General features: G+C 40.7%; 2 protein-coding genes across 2 annotated transcripts; one reads left to right on the top strand and one right to left on the bottom strand.

Annotated features, from left to right (window-relative positions):
• Window positions 1-532: 532 nt before the first annotated feature.
• Window positions 533-20101, top strand: utp20 (UTP20 small subunit processome component). The gene is made up of 61 exons (XM_041977237.1): window positions 533-733; window positions 929-1009; window positions 1103-1169; window positions 1293-1425; window positions 1538-1726; window positions 1902-1983; window positions 2143-2280; window positions 2434-2589; window positions 2687-2839; window positions 2924-3058; window positions 3368-3445; window positions 3518-3696; window positions 3790-3942; window positions 4150-4238; window positions 5249-5354; window positions 5441-5591; window positions 5708-5770; window positions 5880-6047; window positions 6289-6365; window positions 6620-6699; window positions 6840-7095; window positions 7187-7366; window positions 7578-7668; window positions 7880-7965; window positions 8647-8772; window positions 9989-10155; window positions 10478-10686; window positions 10774-10917; window positions 11015-11094; window positions 11182-11417; window positions 11504-11648; window positions 11797-11884; window positions 12107-12250; window positions 12831-12884; window positions 13001-13153; window positions 13251-13406; window positions 13486-13626; window positions 13701-13838; window positions 13925-14064; window positions 14150-14232; window positions 14398-14726; window positions 14811-14950; window positions 15154-15310; window positions 15419-15517; window positions 15632-15799; window positions 15986-16152; window positions 16227-16374; window positions 16463-16579; window positions 16674-16844; window positions 16938-17069; window positions 17146-17256; window positions 17349-17498; window positions 17643-17825; window positions 17990-18121; window positions 18194-18326; window positions 18422-18606; window positions 18690-18761; window positions 18850-19134; window positions 19249-19375; window positions 19464-19609; window positions 19727-20101. Exons 1-61 carry the CDS (start codon window positions 683-685, stop codon window positions 19880-19882), a joined length of 8454 nt encoding a protein of 2817 aa, XP_041833171.1. The 5' UTR covers window positions 533-682; the 3' UTR covers window positions 19883-20101.
• Window positions 20102-20448: 347 nt separating this feature from the next.
• Window positions 20449-24920, bottom strand: LOC121634539 (ADP-ribosylation factor-like protein 1). Its single transcript, XM_041977238.1, has 6 exons — window positions 24803-24920; window positions 24095-24232; window positions 22370-22451; window positions 22025-22136; window positions 21712-21890; window positions 20449-21506 (listed from the first exon to the last, which is right to left on the bottom strand). Exons 1-6 carry the CDS (start codon window positions 24804-24806, stop codon window positions 21476-21478), a joined length of 546 nt encoding a protein of 181 aa, XP_041833172.1. The 5' UTR covers window positions 24807-24920; the 3' UTR covers window positions 20449-21475.
• Between the last annotated feature and the right edge of the window lie 85 nt (window positions 24921-25005).

Below are 25005 nucleotides of genomic sequence, written 5' to 3'. Positions count from 1 at the left end.
GATTGGGGTCAGGAACCAGAACTGGGTTGAAAATGAGTGCAAAAGTCAAAGAAATGTAAAAAGAAAGAAAACCTTTAGAACACACTATTGCTCAAGACCATTTATTGTAAATACAGAAAAAAAATCTGCCTTCATATAAACAAACATAAAAAGATTGGTTCAAGACTTTTGCACAGCACTACAAACTCCGAAGTAGTTGAGTGGGGAATGGGTCATTTAATCCCAAAAGACTGGGAAGCTCATTCAACACCACAGACCAGGATGTGTGGGCGGGGGGGGTGTAAGATGAAGACCACCACATTACAACAAACTCTTCTTTCATACAAACTTATTATCCGCGATTTGGATCGTCAACTTTTTTTTATTAATTTATTCAAGTATTTATTTAACTGTTTTGCAAGTAGCAGAAAGACGTGAAGCTTAAAACGAAGCCGGAAGTAATATGACGTTTCTTCTCTCGCCCATTTCTTTCTTCTTCGCTTGGTGGGTCCACCACGCGGAGATTTTTTCCCACAATGCTTTGTTCATCATGGCTGCTCCCTGGTGTCGGCGTGTGTATAAACAGTTGTAGTAATTTAACTACAGTAAAAAGAAGCAAAAAACTGCTGTTTTTGATGACTCCATTAAAGCGCGCACCGGTTTTTGGAATTCGCTTTTTCGCTTATTAAGTTCTGAAGCAAAGATGAAGATCAAATCCAAGTCTTCGTATCACAAATCTGAGAACACCTTCAGGGTGAGAATTTAGAAACTTAATCGAGCATGAAGCTAAAACCGTTGTAGATATATAAAAGCTCACAAAACAGTTAATCAAAATGAACGCTATACCCTTTTTATGATAAAATTCTACATTATTGTACAAGACATTAAGCGTTGCGTATATAATAATTTGTAACCCGGGTTTGTAAGACTTCTACCTTGTTTCTCTCAGTTTCTCACTTTTGCTGAAAGACTTGCCAATGTCAATATTGATGTCATCCATCGCATTGATAGAACTGGATCTTACGACGAGGTTTGTACACTATTATTCTTGTCTTTAATACAGTCAACTTCCATGTTTGCATGCACTATCTAACTGAAGAGCATTGTTTTTAACCCTTTACAGGAAGTAGAAACATATTTCTTCGAAGGACTGACAAAATGGAAAGATCTCAACCTGACAGAACATTTCAGTATGTATAATGCATTGAAAATGCCATATCATTTGCTGTGTTATCACCTTGAAGTAAGTGTCATGCAGAACAGGATGGGGGATTTGTGTTTGTTTCTCACAATCTGATGCATTACTTTCATAGCTACCTTTTTGAAAGAGGTATCCAACAAGAGCCAGTCATTCAACATGCTGGTTTTCCATCAGAAGGCCATAGTAGAGAGTCTGAAAACACATCTGGCTGTCAAAAACAGTTTGGCTTACCAACCCCTGCTGGAGTAAGTGTTTAATAGAGTTGTTGTTTTATTAGAGTAGTAAGTCGTGTAGTTGCCAAGAGGCTTTTACTATGTTTGTGTAGTGATGCTAAAATTAGGTTTATTCTTCCCCCAGCTTGGTGGTTCAGTTGGCCAGAGACCTGCAGACAGACTTCTACCCACATTTTCCAGACTTCTTCATTCTGATCACCTCACTGCTCGACACAAAGGACACAGAGCTGCTGGAGTGGGCTTTCACCTGCCTCTCCTACCTTTATAAGTACTTGTGGAGGGTCATGGTGAAGGACATGACCAATATCTACAGGTGAGGTTAATGATGAAGACATATGGTTAACATTTTTTTCCATGTGTTGTAAAGGTTGGTGTTGCAGTAAACATTGTCTGTGTATGAAGCGAAATGTATGACTATGCTTTTGAAGATTTCTAGATTCCATGGAAGTAGTTTTTGGTTGAAAATAATGCATCTGCCTTCTCCACAGTTTGTACAGCACACTGCTGGCCCACAAGAAGGAACACATACGCAAATTTGCAGCTGAGAGCTTCTCTTTTTTGATGAGGAAGGTGGGTTATTTAACAGTGATCAGACATAATGAAGTCATAAATTAGTGTCTTCTTTCCTTGTTTTAGTTGTAAGCAGCGGTTGTAGTATTTCTTTTTCTATAAAGTATAGCACTTTTGGATGTATTTATTTATAAAGCAACATCTCATTTCATCCCTCAGGTTCCAGATTTTGACACCTTGCTGACTAATGTGTTCTCAGACCTGGAGCAGCACCCTGACAAGGTTGAGGGAGCCGGTCAGCTGCTGTTTGAGATGTGCAAAGGAGTTCGAAATATGTTCCACTCCTGTGCTGCGGCAGTAAGTTTCTTATCTACAAAGTGGCAATATATTAAAAGTGAATGACACTATGATACAACCCAGTTCGATGCACAGCTATTGGACAGCTTTTATTTTTAATTTAATTCATGTTCAGATCAGATATATTAATTCTGTAAATTTAAATCTTTCCAGGCTCTTCCTGTGGCATTGCGCAAGCTTGGTCCTTTAACCAGCTGTGGAGTGTCTCTACCTTGGGATGCTGTCAGGGATGCTCTGGATCAGATGGCACAGGCTGCTGCAAGTCATGTAGACAGGGAGCACTTCCTGGTTTTTTGGGAATCCCTACAGGTAAGGCTTCAGACAAACAACTCTCAGACACATACTGTAGGCAAAGCTGGTCATGATCCATCCAGTCAGTGTCTTGGTTGATGTCCCCTCTGTACAGGTCAGTGTTAGGGAGGTCCTGGCTGTCATAGAGGCAAAGGGAGAAGACTTTAATCTTGCGATAGAGCAGCTGGAGCGGCTGCTGTTCATCCTTCACACCCTGGTGTCCCACAGAGATGGAGTCAAAGTCACCAAGCCAGAGGCGGTCTGCCAGGTAAGAGGGAAAATCCAAATTTGTGGGATTTCATTGCACCTGAAAGTGTTTTCCTCTTGAACAAATTCTTTGTTGAATCTACAGACAGTGCTGCAGCTGATTCAGAGCTCATGCCTGTCAGCTTCCTGCTCCCGTCTCCTCCTTCAGACCACCTCCTCTCTGCTGCTTGGAGAGAACATCAGCTTGCCCCAAGTGCTCATACAAGAGACTGTCCAAAAGGTGTGTATTTATTATGGATGCTCTGATGGTGTCTGAAAGAGCCTGTTGGTATTATTATGCATAATAGGCGATCTGATCACAAGTGGACACAGCTAAGTACAGTATGTGTGTTCACATCTGGCTCCTTCCTAAGTTCCTCCTCCTTGACACCTCATTAGAGGCCATATGATCTGCTGCTTATAGCTTAGCCAATCAGAGTCTGTGTTGCACGAAACTGCATGGAGCTCTTCTGCAGTGTACACAGAATCAGCTGTAATTGAGCTTGCATATGTTTGTGTGCACATTCTCATTGACTCTCCTCTTCACCAGGTGTTTAGCAGCACATTGGGGCATGATCTGATTCTGGAGTTTACCAAGGAGATGTTCACAATGAACCAGTTTGAACAGGTGAGTTCACACCATTGTAGTTTACACTATTTGTTTCTTGTGTTGTCTGTGACTTACCTCTCTCTTCTTCAGCTTTTCCTTCCCATCCTGCTGCGCTTCATCACTGGTTTGTTTGCTCATGGAGATGCTCTGTCTAGACACTGTGGTCTGGATGTGCTGGTCAATCTGATCCTTGCTAAAGCCCCACCCCCCACCGATGGCTCCATGGCCTTTGAGACCTACTCGCTGCTCTTTACTGGACAGACCACAGGGTGAGATATTGTCTTATTTGTAGTAAAAAAAAAAAAAAAATATGCCTGTTTAGGTTATTTTTCTGCAGGTAAATATGTTTTCTGCTCCTGTAGAGTGTTTAACTGTAAGGAAGCAGGTGCAACATCAGAGGAAACAGCTGTTCCAGAGCTGGTGCTGTCACTAATCAAACTTCCCGATGAGCAGAACCAGTCCATCGCTAACCTGTCGCTGCCGTGGGCCGCGCTGGTGCTGCTGCCACACCTCAGGTAAGACCCTTCTAATACATATAAACACAAATATATCCATGAATAAAAATTATAATTTGACATAATATTGTGATCTAAAGGGAAGAAATGCTAGTAAATTATAGATAAGTCACTTTTTGATCATAGAAGTAAATATATTTATTTATTTTTAATGTGGAAAAATGTTTTGTTTTCTGTTTCAAACCCGCTTGTCCCTCCTCTTTCCAGACCTCTATCTCCATCTGTTGTTGTTCCTGCTGTAGCAGCTTTCCTAAACCACCTCCTGTGTGAAATTGAGACTGAGAACATGGGGAAAGGTTAGTGATTTCTTGTTTTTTTTTTTTGTTTTTTATATGAATATTTAATTCCTTTCAATTATGTCTTATAACCCTGTAGAAATATATAGTGATGTATTTATCTACAACGATCCAGACCTGTGGTTGTGTTTCTCTCTGTTATTTGGTTGTGTTGGGACGTTATAAGACTGCAGCTTTTAAGCAGATAGTGTTTAGTTGTCCCCGCAATAACAATGTGAGGATAATAAAAAAGTTGCTGTGACACACACATACAAACTCAGTTATCGTGGACTTCCATGTAAGATCTGCCAGTGCAGCACCTTCCAGTGGGATTGTGTGAATGTGTTTACATTTCTTTTACTGCTGTGAAACACTTATGATTGTTAAATTAATACATTAACATTGTGATTAATAATTCTTATACACTTCGCTTTTTTGAGTCTCGCTTCCTTGTAATCAGGTGTTTTTTTTTTGCCACATTTAATGGCAACTACAAATTTTCAAACTCAGAATAGAAAAAAAAAAATCAAATAACAAGCTAGAAGAAGTTGGTTTTCCTTACTCAGTAATTCAAAGAAGGTCCAATCACACGGGCAGAAATAATTGTTTTTTAATCCTGGACCAGGCTCTGGTTTGTCAAACCTATTGCACAAAATAATGTGTCTCATCCTTATACTGTTTTCAACTTTTAAATTTGATTAGTGTCACTTCAGTTTTCATTTGCACACTGAATTTATGTCTGATACTTTAAGTCAACATGAGGACCGTCATAAAGGACGTATGACCTTTCTGCGCTGCTACAGAACCATCTAGCTTTTCTTGTCCTTCCTTTTGTGTGGCTAGACAAATGTTTACCGTCCTCTACAGCTCAATGTTACCACACATTTGCTCTGAAATTTTTTTTCTTTCTGAATTATTCAGCTGTCTGAATTTAAACTCATGAGTCATTCTGTTATTGGTGATAGAACAAATATTTAAAATTGGGAATAAAAGTTTGTTGTATTTAAGACTAAATCTTCTCTTCTCCCCAGCTGCTCTGTTTGTAGCCAGACAGGCTCTCAGCTGCCTCCTCTCTCTGGACAGCTCTGCCCAGCTTCTCTTACTGGTTACTGTGGACAAAGTCAACTCGATCCTGCGGTAAGAACTGTGTGCATGTGTTTTTTCTTCAGTTCAACTCTACCTTAATAGTTCCTTCTAACTTGTGGTCTTCATGATCATAACAGGAAGTTCCCCACTGATCTGTCGGCTCTGCTGCTGGGAGACTTGTACTACACCCGCCTGTCTCTCAGCGGCATTTCAGAGTACTTATCCCCCAGTGCACTGCTGGAACTCTATGAGATGCTTCATGCCAACCTCTCCTCCAACATTTCAAAGGTTAGTGTTGATTAAAAGAAACCACATCCCCTAAACTCAAAGTTAATTCACAAGTTATTTCATAAACTTAGTTTTGGTTGTTGCTTAATGTTTTGTAATTGAATTTTCTCATTCAGATTCGCCTGCTGACTCTGAGGATCTTCTCTCAGTTTGAGGCCGAGCTCCCCCCACAGGCTGAGGTGTGTCTGTCAGGCCACGCACTCACTCTCATTAAAGCTTGTGGTGAAAAAGGAGTGTTTGAAACAATTAGCTCGTATGTTTATTTGTGCGTCTGCCACTTCCATCCAGGGTGAAGAGAGTGTGGAGGTGCAGCCGGTGTTTGCAGTCTGCCTACAGGCGGAGCTGGTCCCAGCTTCGGTGCAGGACTACAGAGAAAAGCTGCTTCACCTGCGGAAGCTGAGACATGACCTGGTTCGGCGCAGCCTTCCGCAGGGACCACCCGGCACCTTCCAGCAGGTACAGAGAGGAGACATTAAGAATTTGCTGCCATGATGTGATTTCTATTATATTCTTCTAAAGCTGGACAGCAGGTAGGAGAGTTGAGCACCTGGATTAATTTTCTAGAGTCCTGCTGTCTTTTGATATACAGTTTTAAGTTGAATATTTAGCTTATCTGTGAAGCATTTCTGATCCCATCCATTGATTTCCACTGCATTGAGTGTTGCTCAGGTTGTACTTGGTGTTTGTTTCACCTCAGGTGCCTCTAAGATATCTCATTGCAATGCTGTTTGTCAACTTCAGACCACTGTGGGATGCAGTCATTGAACTTCTTGTGTGAGTTTTAAGGAATCTTTTACACACATGCTTGTAGTAGTTTATGCCTTTTTCATGTCAGACATTTCTGAACAGTACCGTGAATTATCTTTTTCTCTACACTGGAGCAAAGACATTTTTATTAGGAAGTACTAACAGGACTTAGTGGCGAAATGCATCACTTTTATAAAGATTTCTATGTTATTGCACAGACATTAATATAACAGTGTCCATTCAACATATTTAGTATAAATGAGTTTCTTTCCTCTTTACAGGAGCCATGCCAAAGGGATGGATAATAAGGACTTCTGGAGTGTCTACTATGAACATCTGGAGATGGTGGCAGGACTGGCTGGTAAGGAGTCCTGCATGGCTTGTAGGACTGTGGTGCAACATTTGCAGTTACATTTGAAGTATTTTTGTGTCACTATAGTGGATAAATTTAGTAGTGAATACTTTGAAAATAGATTTTCCCTTTTATGATTGTCATTATAGAAGAGGAATTGCAGGAGGATGATGAAGATGAGAGCAAAGAGGAGTCAAGCCTGCAGAGCCAACCAGGCTGTGATGTCATCGACAGTGGCGATGTGGGGGTGCTGTTCTTAGAGCAGCTCAAGTTGACGTCGGACCCCAACGAAAGGACCGACTTCCCTAACTTCCGCAGCCTGCTGTGGCGAGCCATGTCCCAGTTCCCCGACAGGGTGGAACCTCGCAGCCGAGAACTGAGCCCACTGCTGCTCAGATTTATCAAGTCAGTGTTGAGTATAATTCTTTCAGAGAGGCTGATGATAAAGTTTCATGAAGTTTTGTGCAAGTATTGGATCTTGATGTTACATTGACAGGAATGAGTTTTACCCATCCGACCTGCTGGTGGCTCCTACTCAGGACCTGAGGAAAAAAAACGATGCTGTTCAGGATGAGTCGGGGATGGCTGTGGAAGTGGAAGATGAGGAGGAGGAAAATGAGGCAGAGGAGGGAAGCACACAACAGAGGAAGGCACTTCCAAGGAGGGCTGCTGCAAAGTGAGACATCTGAAATCAATGAAGGCTTGTTCATACACATGGAACTTCATTATTCTGTGTGAAAAGGCTCTGATTTTTATCTTTACGTTATCTACAAAAGTCCAAATAATTTGAAGTAATTTTCTTGCTCTAAAAACATTTCATTATCAGAATATTGTACTGTACTTACTTTTTGAATTTCCAGTGTTTCTTTTTGTCTTTTCTTCCACAGACAGCTTATTGCCCATCTGAAGGTTTTTGCCAAATTTACCAATCCTCGGGCTCTCTATTTGGAAAGCAGCCTTAGTGAGCTTTATAACCAGGTAGTCCTCCAACTTATAACACACATGTCCTGTTTTCAAACAAGCTAACATATTGTTGCTGGATGCTACAACATAAATATCTATTTTTTTCTAATTACAATTTTTAGTCTTGCTCCAATTTCCATTTTATATAAAATACTGTAGTTGAACATTTTCCAGAAATAAAAACAGCATAGTGATTTTTTTTTTTCTTCTCTGACTTGGTTTTCAGTTGATCTGCCATCAGGACCAGCAAATTCAGAGAATGGCACTGGAGTGTGTTCTCACATACAAAGATCCCAACATAGTACCTTACAAGTAAGAAAATTACTTAAGGCTTCAGTCACACTGGTGCAGGAACTAACTGGTTACCCCTAGCAACCAACATTGATAGGCGACTGAAATGTAAATTTTCATTGGCTAGTTGGTTGGCAACAACTGACATTAGGTTGTGTCTGTTTCTGGAAAATTAAACAAGGGGTTAGTAATTCCTCCCACTAAATGTTTGCAAGGGGTTGTCAAGGGGTCAGTGTACAGTGTGTGTTTTATTTCATTGGCAGCAGCAATCTACAATCCATTCTTTACTTCAGTAGGGTCATTGTTTGCCTCTTTGATAACTTATGGCTCTCATCATCAACCCTCTATGATTACAGATGCAGGAATGCTAACTGGCCTCCATTGAATGTTATTAAACTATCCATTTACCACACATTAACCAAGCTGGAGACAGAAAGGTGGTTCAAGGAAAGTTTTGCCTTACAGATTCTTTTATGAGTAAGCTTTGTTCCAGAGCTTGTTGCAACACTGACCTACTTTCAGGATGGAGACTGTGGTGTGAAGATTAATATTTTACTGCTAGTATGTTGTCATATTGGGTCTTGCTTGGTCTACGTTAAAGCATGCATCCTGTCCTGTTTTTAAAGAATGAACTGCAATTACTAACACATATTTTTGTTTGAATATTTCAGCCTGCATATTTCTATGTTTCTGTCTGTGCAGGGAGAATCTCGAGAGGCTACTTGAAGATAAACACTTCAAAGAAGAGATTGTTCATTTCAACATTTCTGAGGAGACAGGAGTGGTGGATGCTTCCCACAGGGGGGGACTTATACCACTTCTCATGAGGTACAGTACATGTTTGTGTGTGCTGAAAACATGGACTGTACATAATGATCTGCTCTCACATCACACCAAACAGTTTTGTAAACTCCCTGTGGGTAGCTGTGGACTGGGAGCGTTCTCCTGAGAACTGCTTGCACCACATGACCTTGGATTTATTATCAATGGACAAAATAGCTACTTTCATCTTTTTTTTTCTTCTTCTTCTTCTTTTTTTTCTTTTGATATTTCAAATTTTATAATTTAACTGTGGGGAAATCTGTTTAGTTGCCTTTTTTCTGAGAGACGGTGCGGAATATTGCTGCCACTCTTAATATAAATACAAATTTAAGCAGGTGTTTAGCTAAACTAGCATAAAAGCTAAAAGTGGCTAATTGGCTGGCTAGGCTTTGTCCTAAACCTTTGTCTCTGAGTTTAACCACTGATTTACACATTCTCATAATTCTGATAACCACATATTCTATAATTTCACTTGTTTCTAGTTTTTATGGTAGTCTATACCAAGATAGCTGTCAGCTATAGCCTTATCGTTAGCATAACAATGTGAGAACAGTACAAATCTTATATAACTTTTAACATAATAGTGAGTAACCGTGTCACTAAAATTGTCAAATTATTCTCTTAACTTGGCAGGAGACATTTGCTCTGTGTTTTCTTTACGGGACTATAAAACAACTCCTCTTGAGTTAAATGTTAACAATAAAAAAAAACATTGAAGAAGTTCACAGATTAGCTTATTCTACTTGGGAGCAGCAGCATAGTTTACAAAAGATAGGATGGTCCTTATTTTAGCAGCTATTTAATATCTATAGATAATACATAGATCTTCACTCAATTATTTACTTATTCACATAAACTTATTTTATATAGATATATCAAGACAACTACCATCTATCTAGAGATAGATTGGTGCCTTTTTACACCTGTTATCCCATCCTAGACAGTTTCCTACAGTTATACTGACTTCTTTTACAGTTTATATGGCATCAGTTTTATCCTCTGATGCTGGCTGCTACATTTAAAGGAAGTACTTAATGTGGTCACTTGAAATAATTAAATGATTGTTGTTGTACTACAGTATGTTTCAAGTTCCCTGGCATCATGTTCTTCTCCTTTGAGTCTTGATTTGGATCATTTTCCTTATTTTTTTATTTAAAAAAAAAATGTCATAGGTATAATTTTTAAAATTATAACAGCTATTTGTTTGCTGCGTGTGACACAGGATCCTGTTTGGCCGTCTGCGCAGTAAAGCTGGCAGTAAGTTTCAAGGAAAGGCAAGTGCTGCTTCCCGCTCCTCCATCATCTTGCGCTTCCTGGCAGGTTGCCAGGCTGAGGAGTTGGGAATGTTTATTGACTTACTTCTGGATCCCGTCTGCCATCATAGCCTAGGTAAGACACTTGTGGTAGAAAACTAACACTTGGTTTAAGAAACTACAGCTATTACTTGTGTGCTGATGTGTATTGTCATGCCACAGTCAGTTTGAGAGCGGGTCACACGGTTCATGAACATATAAAGCTAAAAATAACATTAAACGGATTATATTTAAAAAGAAAACTGGAGAAATATTTACTGTTTATAAACTTTTGTTGATGTGATGGCAACTACTGCATGTAGAAGTTGAGTCCCTTACTGTCTTCTTATTGTAATATGGTAAAAAAAAAAAAAAATTACAATAAAAATCCACATCGTCTTCCCTCCCTGTATTCCCAGGTTCCTGTCTAGCTGCAGTGGACAGGGCTATATCTGAGACCGACATAGCTGCTGTCCTGCCTCTGGGCCGTCAGCACAGTCTGTTGAACATCATCAATGTGGTGATCCAGAAACTTGGCCACCTCATCCACATCTACCTGCCCAAAATTCTGCAGATCCTCCTGTGTGTCACTGCCTCTGTATCCACCATCCTGGACAGCAGGGACCAGGTAAACAGTATTATTTGTTAGCACCTAATTCTTTATTCCTCTCTGTACAGTATGGACTTTTAAAGAGCATTATGTCTACTCTGACAGTTGCGAGCTGGATGCATTAGTCCTCTGAAGAACCTGAGGAGGCTCGGTATCCTGAGGATCCAAGACTTCTTTGATGGCTTCGACTCCTACAGTTTCAGCCCAGATGAAACTGATGCTGTGTTCCAGGCGGTGATCTGGCCTCAGGTGCATCTTTTAGTTAAACTTTAGATATAATTGCATTTGTTATATTTATCCAAACAGCTTAAGTTTACTAAAAACCTTTCATTTCTTTGATTTGCAGGTGTGTCGTCTCCCCACAGAGAGCCCCTATTCCCCAACTCCTCTGCTCAAACTCATCCATGTATGGTGCAAAAATCCCAGGTCAGTATAAATCTGCTTTATTTCCATCACATTGCCTGCCCATCTATTCTCGATCCTTCTACAGATGGTAACCAGTCTCTGTTTCAGGTACTTCCCGCTCCTAGCCAAGCAGAGACCAGACCACCCAGAGTGCGACATCCTTCTAAATGTCTTTGCCCTCCTCTCAGCTAAAAATGTATCCCCAGTTACGATCGCTGTTGTAATGGACATAGCTGAGTCTCTAGCAACACTTGGGGACTTTGTTGCCTCAGAGTCTGAGGCTGAGCTCAGCGTGAACACCTGCGTGTTCCCACAGCCTGAAGAGGGACGGGTCATCAGAGAAGGTTTGCAGATTGCACCCGACTTCAATTTCAAGCTCATTATGCTGCTTGTTAAAGTGAAATGTCCACTATGTTACGTCTCCTTTCAGAATCAATAACTCAAGGCTCCAGGCTACTTCTGCCTCACATCTCCACCCTGCTGCGCTACCTCAGCGGAGTCGTACGCAACACTGACAGACTCAAGAAGAAGAAGTTCAAAGCACAGGTGGCCAGAGAGCTCAACATCCTCTCCAAGTGAGTTTATCATAGTCCTCTTGTAGAGCAGACTTGTTCATGCAATGGCAGAAAACACAGTGTGTTAGTAATGGCTGCATTTCACTTGGGAGTTTTTTTAATTTGTCTCACCTCACCCCTGTTGAATACGCCTTCCTCTTCCTGTCAGGATAAGTCGATTTGTGAGCGACAAGGAACAGAGCTCGGTGCTCATTGGCCTGCTTCTCCCTTATCTCCAGAAAGGCAACAATCTTCAAGTACGACTTGCAGTCTCATATTCTACTTAGATGCCAAAATGATTACATATATGTCATGACAGTTTCTCATTTAACAAAAACAAATGTGCAGCATTTTTTCTCTCAATATTATCCAACACTATTCTAGTAAAAAAGTTATTCAAAATGAGGCAAAATTTTGGTGTGTTGAATGTCGGCTTTAAAGGATCCCTGAAAGCAGTTTTTTGTGTGTGTTTGTTTCAGGAGACAGAGATCGACATCTTGGCCACTGTACAGAACCTGCTGCGGCAGTGCGATCAGCCCTCCACCTTCCTGCGACCGCTCGGCAAACTCTTTGCCATCATTCACAATAAGCTGCCCAGAAAGGCCCTCACCGCCACCTTTCAGGTACAGCAATGAGCTTACGGTTTCTTGAGTTGGTATTTAAATTGTATTTAGGTATGGAGTTAAAAGTAAATAATGGATGAGTTTCAGTTCTGCCAACAGCCTGAATCACTCAGCATGTTATTCTTTATGTAAAGTAATCAAAAAAAAAAGTACGCCCTCTTTGAATTTGAATGTTTTTACTTATCAGGAAAAATATGAATAAATAAAAAAGGTCTGAAAATCAGGTAAATACAACCTTAGGTCAATAGCAACACATATAATACTGTACTATTATTTATCCACAAAACTAAGCCAAAATGCAAAAAATGTGCCTAAATAGTAAAACCATCATAATTAGTCTTTCACACCATTGTTGAAGGAATTTTTAGTTCATTCTTCTTATATTGTTGCTTTAGTTTATTGAGGTTTGCATCATTCATTATCATGCATCAGTTGGAGAAGCCTTTCACTGATTTTAAATAAAAAATGTAGTTGTGAATTACTCATACTTTTTTTAAACAAATATCTTGTTATATACCTAAACAAAATATTAACAAGACTTATTTTTCTTTGACTCTTGCCTGCACCGTTTTGTTGTCAGACTTTGTCAGATCTGGACCCTTCGCTCACATACATCACTGATTTAGCAGCAAAGGTAAGCTCATTCCTTCTTTCCATTCATATAAACTCTTTTATTTTTTAGATATTGATTCAAGATATGAGCAAGAAAGTCTTGTGAGACAGTAATAAATCTGCAACTGCACTTTCCAGCTTAACGCATTCGACAGTCGACACCTGGATGAGGTCTACTTTGACGTGCGCCTCATGGCTTTCCAAGATGCCACCAAGCGAGTCAAAGACATGCAGACCCTGGACCTGGACTACATCAGCACTATCATATACAACTGTTTTCACACATATGAGGCAAGTATATACATACATTGTAATGTCTATACTGATGGCGACAACCTGATACTTTTTGGTTTTTATTCTTTCTCCTTTCTCCATTCCTTTGATGCAGATTGGTGACATGTCACTGGCAGACAACGCCACCTTGTGTATGTCTGCAGTGATCAGCCAGCTGGCAGCAGTCGGTCCTGGAGCGCAGATCTACAAGGATTTCATTCAACACACCATCCTGGATGCTGTCCACAAAGGGCTCCGCAGCAAGACGGAGGTAGAATTACACACATTTTTACCTTGATTAGAAATAAAAGATCCTTATTTGAAAATAAATCTTCTTTTTTTTGGAGCAGAATGTGCAGCATGAATACACCACCATTCTCGCCTGCCTGGTGAAAACCTTTCCCTCCAAGAAAGAGTTTAGAGATCTGGTGCAGCTCACCGACTACAATGACCCAGAGTCTGATTTCTTTGAGCATATGAAGCACATCCAGGTATGAGGCGCACCTCCATCTCCCTTCTCCTTATTTATCCGACGGCTAACAGATGGATGCTTCCTTTTGTCTAGATCCACCGCAGAGGTCGCGCCCTGAGGAAGTTGGCAAAAAAGCTGACCGAGGGCACAGTGGTGATGACGCCACGTTCTCTTCAGAATTACATCATGCCATACGCCATGACTGCACTGATGGACGAAAAGATGCACAAGGTGGAACGCAGTTTCATTTCAAAGCAAAGGTCACGTCTTGTTTCTTAGCTTGTCTGCTTAAACTTCTAATTCCTCCCACTCTGCAGCATGAGAACATGATTTCAGCGTCGGTGGATTTGGTGGGAGCAGTGTGCCGCAGGCTGACCTGGTCCAAATACCTCTACTACCTGAAGCACTTCATCCACATCCTGCAGACCGCACAGGCTGAACAAAAACTGGCTGTCAGGTTGGGGTTTTTTTATGGACACATTCTATATTTCACTTCATGACTTTTTTTTTTTCTCTCTAATTTCTTCTCCATTTTATTCCAGTTTGCTTGTGACTGTGCTGGAGGCTTTTCATTTTGACCACCAGACTCTCAGCAGAGAAATGGAAGCTGCCAAAGCAAGAGAAGGTGTGTCTCTTAATCAGATATTTTCTGTCAGCTCATATTTGCCCTGTATGTTTATTTTTAAATAGTTTGCTTTCTCACTTCTTCTTTTGTACAGCTTTGTTTTTTATTCATCACTAAAAGCATTTATTGAGTTTCAGTTGTGTCAAAACTGCTTTCTTTGACAAGCTGGAACTGTTGCGACTGAAGCTGATGACAACAACGAAGCTGCAGCTGACGAACTGGACTCCAGCGATGAAGAGGAGGTCATGGAAGTCAACAGTAAGACTGCTTCTACTGATGTCCCCATGGAAACGGACACTGTAGAAGGGGAAAAGGAGGATATTTCAGCTAAGGTAGCCGCTGCGAAAACCCAAAAAGAGACGGCTCCTAAATTAGCCGCGGTGGCGTGCGGGCTGCCGCAGAGCAGAGAGGAGCTGGAGAGTCTGATCAGCATGATCCACCAGACTGTTAGCAATAGCGTGCTGCCCCGCCTGCACAAGTGTCTGAATGCAAAGGTATGATGAATATTCACACATTTAAGTTGCACTAAAATATCTAATCAACAGTAAATTAGTGGTGTTTTTTTTTTTTCTCTTTAGGTGAAGCGTGATGAAGAGCATAAGGCAGTGAAGTCAAAAGATGTGAAGGATGAAGAGGTGGTGCGGATACCGATCGCTTTCGCTATGGTCAAACTATTGCAGACTCTGCCTCCACATGTCATGGAGGCCAACTTACCTGGGTATGCAACTGTGTGTGCATGTGTGTGTCAGTGTCTTCCTCAAGGATGTGTTTGATTTATGCAGGAGAAAAAAAAAAAGCTTATCACAAGTGATGCTGAATCTGTTTCACATGTGCTCTATCCTCCAATAAGGGCCATTTTCTCATGTTTAGGTAAAAATATGACTTGTGGTTATTCATTAATTAATTCTTCTTTTTATCCAGGATTCTGATCAAGGTTTGCGTGATACTAAGGAACCGCTTCCAGGAGATCCGTGATGTAGCCAGGGGAACTCTAGTGAAGATCATTGAGACTTTAGGCTGCAGGTATCTGCAGTATCTGCTCCGAGAAATGCAGTCTGTTCTGGTCAAAGGCTACCAGGTAGGAACAAACACAAACATGCAAACTTACAAAGACCATCATAAATGAGTGCTCAGGTTGTCCATCATGAATTAAACATCTGCTTCTTTCTGCACTCCTTCCATCCAGGTCCACGTGCTGACATTTACAGTCTACCAGCTTTTGACTGCACTCAGTCCGACCCTGAAGAGCGGTGATTTGGACCCCTGTATGAATATGCTTATAGATGTAAGACCTTGGTTACTCCTAATATAAAACTTTCAGGTAGACTTTCTGTTTTCATCTTAGATTTCCTTTTTTTATATCCTCTGTTACCTCTTCCCAATTGCTTCTTTTAATCAGATTTTTAACAACGAGCTGTTTGGGTCGGTGGCTGAAGAGAAGGAAGTGAAGGGCATAGTTTCCAAGCTGATGGAGGCCCGACACAGCAAGAGCATGGACTCGTATGAGTTCCTGGCACGGTTCTGCAGCAAGGAGAGCATCACCAAGCTCATCCTGCCACTGAAAGAGGTGAGGTTGGATTAAACCAGGCATACTGGAGCAAAATGGTTTAGAAAAAATGGAATTAATGATATCTAATTTTACAGGAATGTGCCATATCAAACAGATTTGACTGGAAGGAATTTATTCACTCCCATTCTAATATTATTCTCTTTGCTTTTTGTTTTTTTCTTTCTTTATGTTTCCTTCGTCAAGATCCTCGAGACCACATCCAGTTTGAAGGTGTGTAACCGAGTAGCTGCTGTACTCCGGCGACTGGTTGCAGGTCTGCTTGACAACAGCGGCATGACGTCTCAAGATATCCTACTGCTGAGCCACGGCCTGATCAGCCAGAGCCTGCCGCTGCTCACCAAGAGAGACCGGTATGTACAATTAAAAATCACTGTCTTCAGAACAGATCCATTACCACTAACTCTTTGTGACGTGTGTTTTGTAGTAAGAAAAAATCAGCTAAGCCTCCCCCGGATCCCAGGCTGCCTCCCCCGAGCTGCCTGCTCCTTCCTCCAACTCCAAAGAGAGGAGGTCAGAAAGCTCCAGTTAGCAGCCGAACCAACATGCACTTTCTGGTGGATGCTGGCCTCAAGGTGCACACTCCTTCAGAACTTTATTTAATCTTTTTTGTTGTTATCTTGCAGCCTAATTTGTTTTATAAAAAGTAGATCTGTTTCGCAGCTGCTCCACCTGAGTCTAAAGAAATCCAAAGTGAGCTCATCTGAGGCATCGGCTCTGGAGATGCTGGATCCTTTTGTTCTGCTATTGCTAGAATGTCTCGACTCCATGCACGTCAAGGTACAAGCATTTGATGTTTGCCTATATAAGCATTGGCTGTTGAAGCCCTCTCTTATCTTTTCATAAAAAAAATATTCTTCTCTTACACCTTCAGGTGATCACAGAGGCTCTGGTAGCATTCACCTGGCTGTTAAAGTTCCCTCTGCCAGCTGTGGAGCGGAACGCTGGCCAAATGACAAAGCAGCTCTTTGTCCTGTTGAAGGATTATGCAAAGGCTGGAGCTGCCCGCGGGGAGAACTACCACCTGGTCCAGAACTGCTTCAAGGTATCCCATATGTAATACAATTTCCATTACAAAAGATGGTCCTACATTTAGGGAAACCTCATTAAATTAAATATTATTTTTTCCATCTCTCAGGCGATGACTATTTTGGTGAAGAACATTAAAAGCAACAAGATCTCAGAGACACAACTTCAAGTGCTGCTGGGATACGCTGAGGAGGACATCTACGACCAGTCCCGCCAGGCCACTGCCTTTGGCCTGCTAAAGGTAAGCAGCAGAATTCAAGTCAAAGCTTCCACCCATCCAGCTGATTGTTTACATTGTGTGTTTATGTGTACACTAGGCAATCCTGTCCAGGAAGCTCGTAGTCCCAGAAATGGAGGAGGTGCTAAAAAAGGTGGCCAATATGTCCGTGACCGGCAGCAATGCTATGATCAGAATCCACTGTCGGCAGGTAGAAACTCACTGACGTCTTCTCTGATCTCTTGCACGCTGAAATCAACTCGTCAGCCTGTAAAAGCAACAAACAATGTTTGTGTGTTTCAGATCTATCTGAAGTATCTGTTGGACTACCCACTGGGGAAGAAGCTGAACGGGCACCTGAACTTTGTGGTGGCTCAGCTGGAATATGAGCACGACACAGGCAGGGAGTCCGCGCTGGAGATGCTGGCGTACATCTTCCAGACTTTTCCCCAGGTATGTTAACAAGACAGAAACCATAATCAACCTGATAAATTCTGACTCCTCTTTCATATTACATTGTTAGGTTATTTCGGTTGAGTTTAAAGCAGTGCAACCTGTTTACTCCAGTTTTTTTTCTTTTTTTTTTTTTTCATTCAGAAACTGCTGTTAACACACAGCAGCATGTTCTTCGCCCCGCTCGCTCTTGTTGTGGTCAATGACAACTCTCCACGCTGTAAGAAAATGGCTGCCATGTCCATCAAGACCCTGCTCACCCAGTTGGATTTGAACCAGCAGAACACCTTTTTCACCTTTGTCAACACATGGCTGAATGCAAACAAGGTGCACAGACGCAGCTTTGAGCTACAATACAAGCGTACATTTGGACCCAAATTACACTCAATAACCTTTGAAGCATGTTATATGAGAGTACATTTTGAATGTTATTCCATAGCTGCAGTGACTATTGATCAAGAGCTTATTTTAGAAATGTCCCTTCTTTCCAGGTCAGCCTGCGGAGACTCGGCGCTCAGATTTGTGGGCTGTTTGTGGAGGTAGAGGAAGAAAAGTTCACCCGTCGACTGGACGATCTGCTTCCTCTGCTGGAAAGAGAGATCAACCACGAAAACTATGAAGATGTAAGTAAACCAAGAAGCAAAGTCAAGCCACAACGAAAAAGGAAGAACGTTTCTAAATAGTGTCATTCTCAGATTGAAGAGGAGCAGGATGAGAAAGGAGCTGACCGGCTGTTGTTCAGTTATCTGACTCTTATCTCCAAACTGAATACACACTGCGGGCTGCTAGAGTTAAGCAAGCCTAACGACACACTCTGCCATCTCTGGGGTAAACACACATTACCTCTTTATCTACATACGCACCCACATTCCACACACGCTTCATCATATTACCATCCTCCCCTTTTTCTTTGACTCATTCAGGTCACATTGAAGCCCACCTCCGACATCCCCACTGCTGGGTGTGGCTGACCGCCTCGCAGCTCTTTGGTCAGCTGTTTGCATCTCAGCAGGCACAGCAGCTGATCACCATTTGGAGAGGAGGAGGAGAAGATGCTTCATCTCAGCCAGCAGCCACCGACTTCATCACCAGCAACCTGGACAAGAGAGTGAGGCCAAGATCTTTTTTTTTCTTTTTTTCTTCTCTCAATTCTGTCTTATTACTTCTTTTTGTACCTTTTTCAACATCTAGATGAGAAAGTTGGCGTTATCTTTCTGCCATCAGCTGCAGTCCAAGTTCTTAGACACAGCATCAGGAGAGCAGGTGTCCATAAATCTCCAAAATTTAATCCATTTATGGTTTCAATTCTGCTTGTTATTATGTAACAGGAATCTTTTTGCATCGCTTGCAGGTGATCAAGAACCTGCTGTTTGTCGGCAAGGTGATCTACTTAATTTCCCCCGAGTCTCAAGTCACGGCTCAGGAAGAAGTGAAAGATGAGTTGGAGGAGGAGGAGGAAGAGGAACACAGGGAGAATGAAAATGGAGATGAAGATCAGGATGAGAAAGAAAAAGAAGCAGAGGAGGAAGAAGATGGTGACAAAGATGACAGGCCTCCTTCTCTTCTGTGGTTGATGAAGAAACTGTGTCTGATGGCAAAGAGGGAGGCAGCGTACACTCCTAAAGTTCCCCTAAAGGTCTGCAATGAAACTAAGAGTTACTTTTCCACTTTTCATCCACGCTAGACATTCCAGTGTCCAAGCTGGAGTATTAGTTGTTCTGATGTTCCTTATTTGTGGTTTCTCTTCCAGCGAACATGTGTGTTTAAGTTCCTGGGGGCAATGGCCATGGACTTGGGGAAGGAACGTCTCGGCCCCTATCTGACCACCATCATCACTCCTCTCTACAGAGAGCTAGACAGCACATACGCAGACCAAGGTCTTAACGTAGCATACTTAGAGGAAAAAGGTTGCAAAAAAAAAAAAAATCTCATCTGGATTTTAACTTCTGTTTTTACTCCATCCAGATCCAACTTTGAAGAACTTGGCGCAGGAGTTGATCGAGCTCCTCAAAAAACAAGTGGGCCTGGAGAGATTCTCAATGGCCTTCTCTGCTGTCCAGAAGGAGTTTACACAGAGACGAGTAGCACGGAAACGACACAGAGCCATGCAGGTACGATGAACACCCAAGTACAAACACACACAACGGCTTCCATCCCCCAGTCACATTTAGGTACGAAGATGGATGAGTGTAGCAAGCTTTGTTCTCCTTTGTCCTCTGTCCCTTCAGGCGGTGGCTAACCCAGATATCGCTGCAAAGAAGAAACTTAAGAAGCACAAGAATAAAATTGAAGCCAAAAAAAGAAAGATAGAAATTCTCCGGCCTGGATATAAAGCCAAGAAGCACCGGAGTCACGCACTCAAAGACCTAGCCATGGTGCAGTGAGTCACGCAGGTGGACACGGATTTATCAAAGACACTGAATGTGAATCAGTAGCTGATGTGTGCATGTTTCCATGTAACTTACTTATGTTACATTATGAATTTTACTAAATTAATTTCCAAGTTTATGGAATTAAAGTGAAAACACAGAACCATCTCTACGCTGGTGATTCTGAGTTTGTGGATGAGACAACCTCTAGAGGTCCAGCATACTTGTAAGAAGTGAAATGGTACATCATGTAACAGCTGATTCTGAATTCATGTGAATTGGATATGATAACTAAACCCTTTTTTTCCTGTTGTGAACTGACTAGAATTGTGCTGAAATTCAATCCTGCAGTTACATGTACATATATTTTTTAATTAAAAAAAGATCTAACATGTTTACTGATCATCCACTGTGTTATTTATACTCACAAGCAGAGCTTAGTGAAGTCTTAAACAGAAATGCATGCAGCCACCATAATGGCATCCACTGGTTTGTGCACTCAAGTTATGAAATCTGTTTGTAATTTGATCTGACGCTTTATATAATTTATAAATCAAGAGAGTCTCAAACTTGGTACAATCACCTATTGAATTCTTTACTGAGAATCAATTTCACTGTACAAGCAAATATAAATATGCAACCATAAAACTTTGAGCATACAGGTAGTGTTCAGTAACATATTCACTAATATGCCAAAGCTGCACTCAAGGATTTCATTGAAAAGAAAAAAAATTAACCACCAAATTATTAAAATAAATCAAGAAGAAGAAGAAAAAAAAAGGTCAAGTTAGAATAGATACAGAACAAACAGCCCAGGCTGCAGTAACACTTGGCTAGAGGACAGTAGAGGCAGAGACGGTAAAAAGCCTACCAGTAAATCTTTTTACTTTGCATTTTGTTGATGGAAATGAGAGCATCATTTATAAAATAAGTATCATCAATTCAAGATCTAATTTCATAACACTGCCTATAAACTAACTAATGATTTATGACAAATCAGAGAATTAAAACATGTAGACATGTCAGCTCAGGAGCAGAGCCCAAACTCGTGCCAACTTGTTTGTGCCTGCATGGCTAAATGCTGCCTCCTGGTGGATTTTGGCTGCAATTATTCACAGACAGTACAACCTTTCTTTGCATGAAAATATCTAAATCTTGTCTGGAGACATGAGACTAATTGGTGCATGTACTCAAGAGTTGGCCTGATGACTATCATGCAGCAGACTCATTGATTTGTCTTAATACAGCAGAATTTCTTTAAATGATGGATTCACAGAATTAGCAGGATGCAGCAACTTTTGTTCACAGGTGTCAACTGGCACTTGGATTATTTTACAAACGAACTGCTGCTTGTCCATCGCTGCAGTCTTAGTTCTCCAAAATCTTCATGTGTTTTTGGTTCAGATGTTACTGCAGTATTTGTTTCTCAGTCCCAGGTTTAAAAGGCGATGGGCATAGGGAGGACTTAGCCAAGGCTTCAGGTGGGTATAAGATGAGGACAGAAGAGGAGTGCAATAACTGGTCCAAAGGAAAGTGGGCAATGGGAATGGGTCAGTCACAAGGCTTCATACAGAGGGGCCAGGAGTATATACAGATGGGTGGCAGCCTTTACTGCCGAGTCTTCAGAGAATCCACCAACCTATGAGCAAAGCGACAGAGCAAATATAATTCAGCAAGTAAGTAAACACAGAGATAACATGTTGAGCAATGATGAATGAAATGTGAGCTGATCTTGCATAATCTATCAGATCTATCTCTTTACACACTGTCATTAACAGCAATGTGACCTTTTCCCTGGCCTTCTCCTTTTTCCAATACATCTGCAGACGACTTGTGTAGCTTACCACTCCATAGCCTCATCCAGGCCTGTTCCCTTTGTCGCTGAGGTCTTAAAGATCTGCCATTTTCTGTCTTTAAGGGCAGGAAGACCCAGAGCATTGGCAACTTCAGTTGGCGTCATTGCCTGTTCCATGTCCTGTTTGTTGGCAAACACCACGAGGATCGCCTTCTTCAACTCTTCTTCCTGCAATGAATGAGACATAAACATTACATCATAAGAAGCTGATTTTTTCAGTCTTATGAAGCTTTACTAAGACTAAATATTTAAATACTATGAATGGCATTATATACAGAGGCTAAAAAGAAAAAGATGTATACCTCCAACATGGCTACCAGTTCAGATTTTGATATGCCCATTCTGTCCCGGTCACTGCTGTCAACAACATAGATGACTGCATCTGTGTTGGAGTAATAACACCGCCAGTAGGGTCTGTGAAGCAGAGAAGAAATTAAAAGAATGGTAGCTGTGATGGTCAAGTAATACAAGCATAAAACAATATGAAAGGAGGTTTTCTTGATGTGAGGAAAACTAACTGTTGAAGAGAAATTGTAGAAGCAAAATTTAACATTATAAATATGATGCAGACAGAAGCTTTCATTCCTGAGTAAAACCTGTCAGATGGTTTATGGAGCTGTTTTCTGTGTTTTAACACTACCACCCACCTGATGCTTGTCTGACCTCCCAGATCCCACACCTGGAACTTCAGGTTCTTATATGTAACTGTCTCCACGTTAAAACCAATGGCTGTTGAAAAAAAAGAAAATTTTTTTTTTTAAATGGATACAGAGAAAACAGCATTTTTCTGCAGTGTGACTCAATTTCTGCTCTAAAGCTACTGACTTCATAAGGGATATAATGAAAAAGTAAGAAATAAAAACATTCTGGAGTTTTGCAAAGAGATGATAAAAATGCGGGGCACAATACTGTGACACTATTTAGCTTTTTCTGCTAAGAAATTGCAGCTTGATTCACACAATGCATTCCCTTGTTCCTACTTTGGAGTTGAGCAGATCTTAAATCTTTCCTTTTGGCTTTTCCCTTCAGGGGTCGCCACAGTAAATCATCTGCTTCCATCTGACCCAGTATGGACGTTGTAGGATGCATTTGCACGTTCCTTTGGCACACGTTTTACACCGGATGCCCTTCCTGACGCAACCCTCTGCATTTATCCGGGCTTGGGACCGGCCCTCAGAGATCATTGGCTTGTGCCCCCCCTTGGGGCTGCAGTTTTTTTTTTTTTTTTTTTTACACAAAATAAGACTCACCTTCTTTAACAATTTTCCCTGATATCCTGCATGAATACAGCATTTTCAGAAATTTATGTAAGCAATATGAGAGGCAGAACCCTGATCTATGGAAAAACCCCGCTCTCTAATCAATCCTGCTCTAATCTGAATCACTCAAGTTGACTTCTTCTGAAGCAGACATCATCAGCGTTTGATACAGAGTCCCTCAGGTTTAATAAACTTAAGAAATAATATATCTATGTGTAAATTAAACTTTTAAGCACAAACATAAATCCACAGACAGATCAATTATCCTGGTCTTAATGATAGTTGTTTATACATAGATTTAGGTTTATTTAGGTTTTTTTATTATTGGTTTTATGTTTCAACCCTTTATTTTGGCAAAAGACCATATTTGTACATTTCATTGGACAAACAAAATGTCTCTACATGCTAGTCCATGAAATCATAGAACCACACCGAGTTCTCCACAACCATTATCAAAGATCAGGCTACATCCCAGCTACTTCACTGAGATCAGTCTTCAGCATAAAAATTAGGAAAAAACTGTTAGTACTGACCACTAACTTTAATTATATATTTTAGAAAAAAAATTATCCAGATTTTAAAGCCTTTTGATATATCAATATTATAATAACGCTCTTTGCTGTGGTTAAAAAATTTTAATTTCCAAGTATTTCAATGAGTGCCCGATTAATTAACCACACATTTTAAACATGCTATTTATTGAATTTAATCTATTATTTTCATCTATTGTTATGCTTTGAGTTGTAGCTGTGTGTGTATTTGAGTAATTTTAACACCTTGGCTACAGCAAGAGTGAAAGCCCAGGACAAATTTCCTTTAGTAGAAGAATAAAGTTAATCTTAAATCTTATCATGGATGATATGACATGCTCATGGTCATATCATAGTATTCATATGTAAAGCTCCCCTGTTTCAAAACTACCTCTGATCTTTACTCTCATTTAAATCTAGTTTTGTAGATAAATATATAAATAAATAAATATGCTTAAATATTCCATTCTTTCAAGTCTTTGTTGGAAAATGGCTTTGGATGTCAGTGAGACGGTCTGATATCTAACAACTCACAAGACATAAACGTGTCATAAATGAATAAACAGAGGAAACCAGTACATACTGGGAATTGTGGTGACCACTTCTCCAACCTGTAGCCTGTACAGAATGGTTGTTTTTCCTGCACCGTCCAAACCCAGGATCAAAATTCTCATCTCCCTGGTGCCAAATAGGCCAGAAAAGAGACTAGAGAAGAAGCCACCTAGAAAGGACAGACACAGGTGGAGAAATCAGTGGATATGTGAGCCAGCGACTTTATGACTATTCTCAACTGGGCTTGTTGGAATAAACACATAACTTGACTTATGGTAACTAATAACATGTTTTGCGATACATAAGATACGAAAAAAAACAAAAAACTTGCTTGATTCACATTCAGTATTTGACAGTTGGTTGAGCGTGCTAGCTAAGGTCAGTTTACAGTGGCTGTACGACGTTTGTGGCTGAGGGTTTTTACTAAATATAGCGAAACTGAGTACATTATCAACTATATCCTAAATACTGATATGTATATTTTGTAAATACGTTGCACCGTACCACCGATGAGATTTGAAGATAAACGTAAAGGCCAAAACGACGTATATAAGAAAAGTGATACGCTAGTTAAAGTAAATAGCTAACATTAGCAGGCTAGCTGACAACAGCACATCACGTTGTAAGTCAGAAGCAGACAAAACAGGGAAATATGTGTATTTAAATTTTTTAACTTTGAGTTTATTCGTAAGCTATGTAAAATATATACTTTATAGACATAGAATGAAAAATAACTTACCCATTTCGGAAAGACCACGTTTCTCGAGTCACAAAATATCTGACAGGTTGGTTTGTACAAAATTCGCCTTCCGTATGGCTGACGTGTCGCTGGATGACGCCATCAACCGACTTGAATTTGCGGCCGCAACATTCGACACACACAAATTTTATCGTTTATAAATAATAATTATAATAATAATAAATAAATTAAATAATTTTATT

This window comes from Melanotaenia boesemani, chromosome 23, assembly GCF_017639745.1.
Source record: "Melanotaenia boesemani isolate fMelBoe1 chromosome 23, fMelBoe1.pri, whole genome shotgun sequence".
NCBI lineage: Eukaryota > Metazoa > Chordata > Actinopteri > Atheriniformes > Melanotaeniidae > Melanotaenia > Melanotaenia boesemani.
Note: the sequence above shows the minus strand (reverse complement) of the source record. Positions and strands in the feature narration are given on the sequence as shown.

Coding starts and splice junctions, on each gene's coding strand:
- utp20 (XM_041977237.1), top strand. CDS start 683: ATGAAGATCAAATCCAAGTCTTCGTATCACAAATCTGAGAACACCTTC. Junction 13,154..13,250: donor ACTGTTTTCACACATATGAG/GCAAGTATATAC, acceptor CCTTTGATGCAG/ATTGGTGACATGTCACTGGC. Junction 13,627..13,700: donor AGCATATGAAGCACATCCAG/GTATGAGGCGCA, acceptor CCTTTTGTCTAG/ATCCACCGCAGAGGTCGCGC.
- LOC121634539 (XM_041977238.1), bottom strand. Junction 22,452..24,094: donor AGTGGTCACCACAATTCCCA/GTATGTACTGGT, acceptor TTTTTTCAACAG/CCATTGGTTTTAACGTGGAG. Junction 21,507..21,711: donor CTGGATGAGGCTATGGAGTG/GTAAGCTACACA, acceptor CTTTGCTCATAG/GTTGGTGGATTCTCTGAAGA.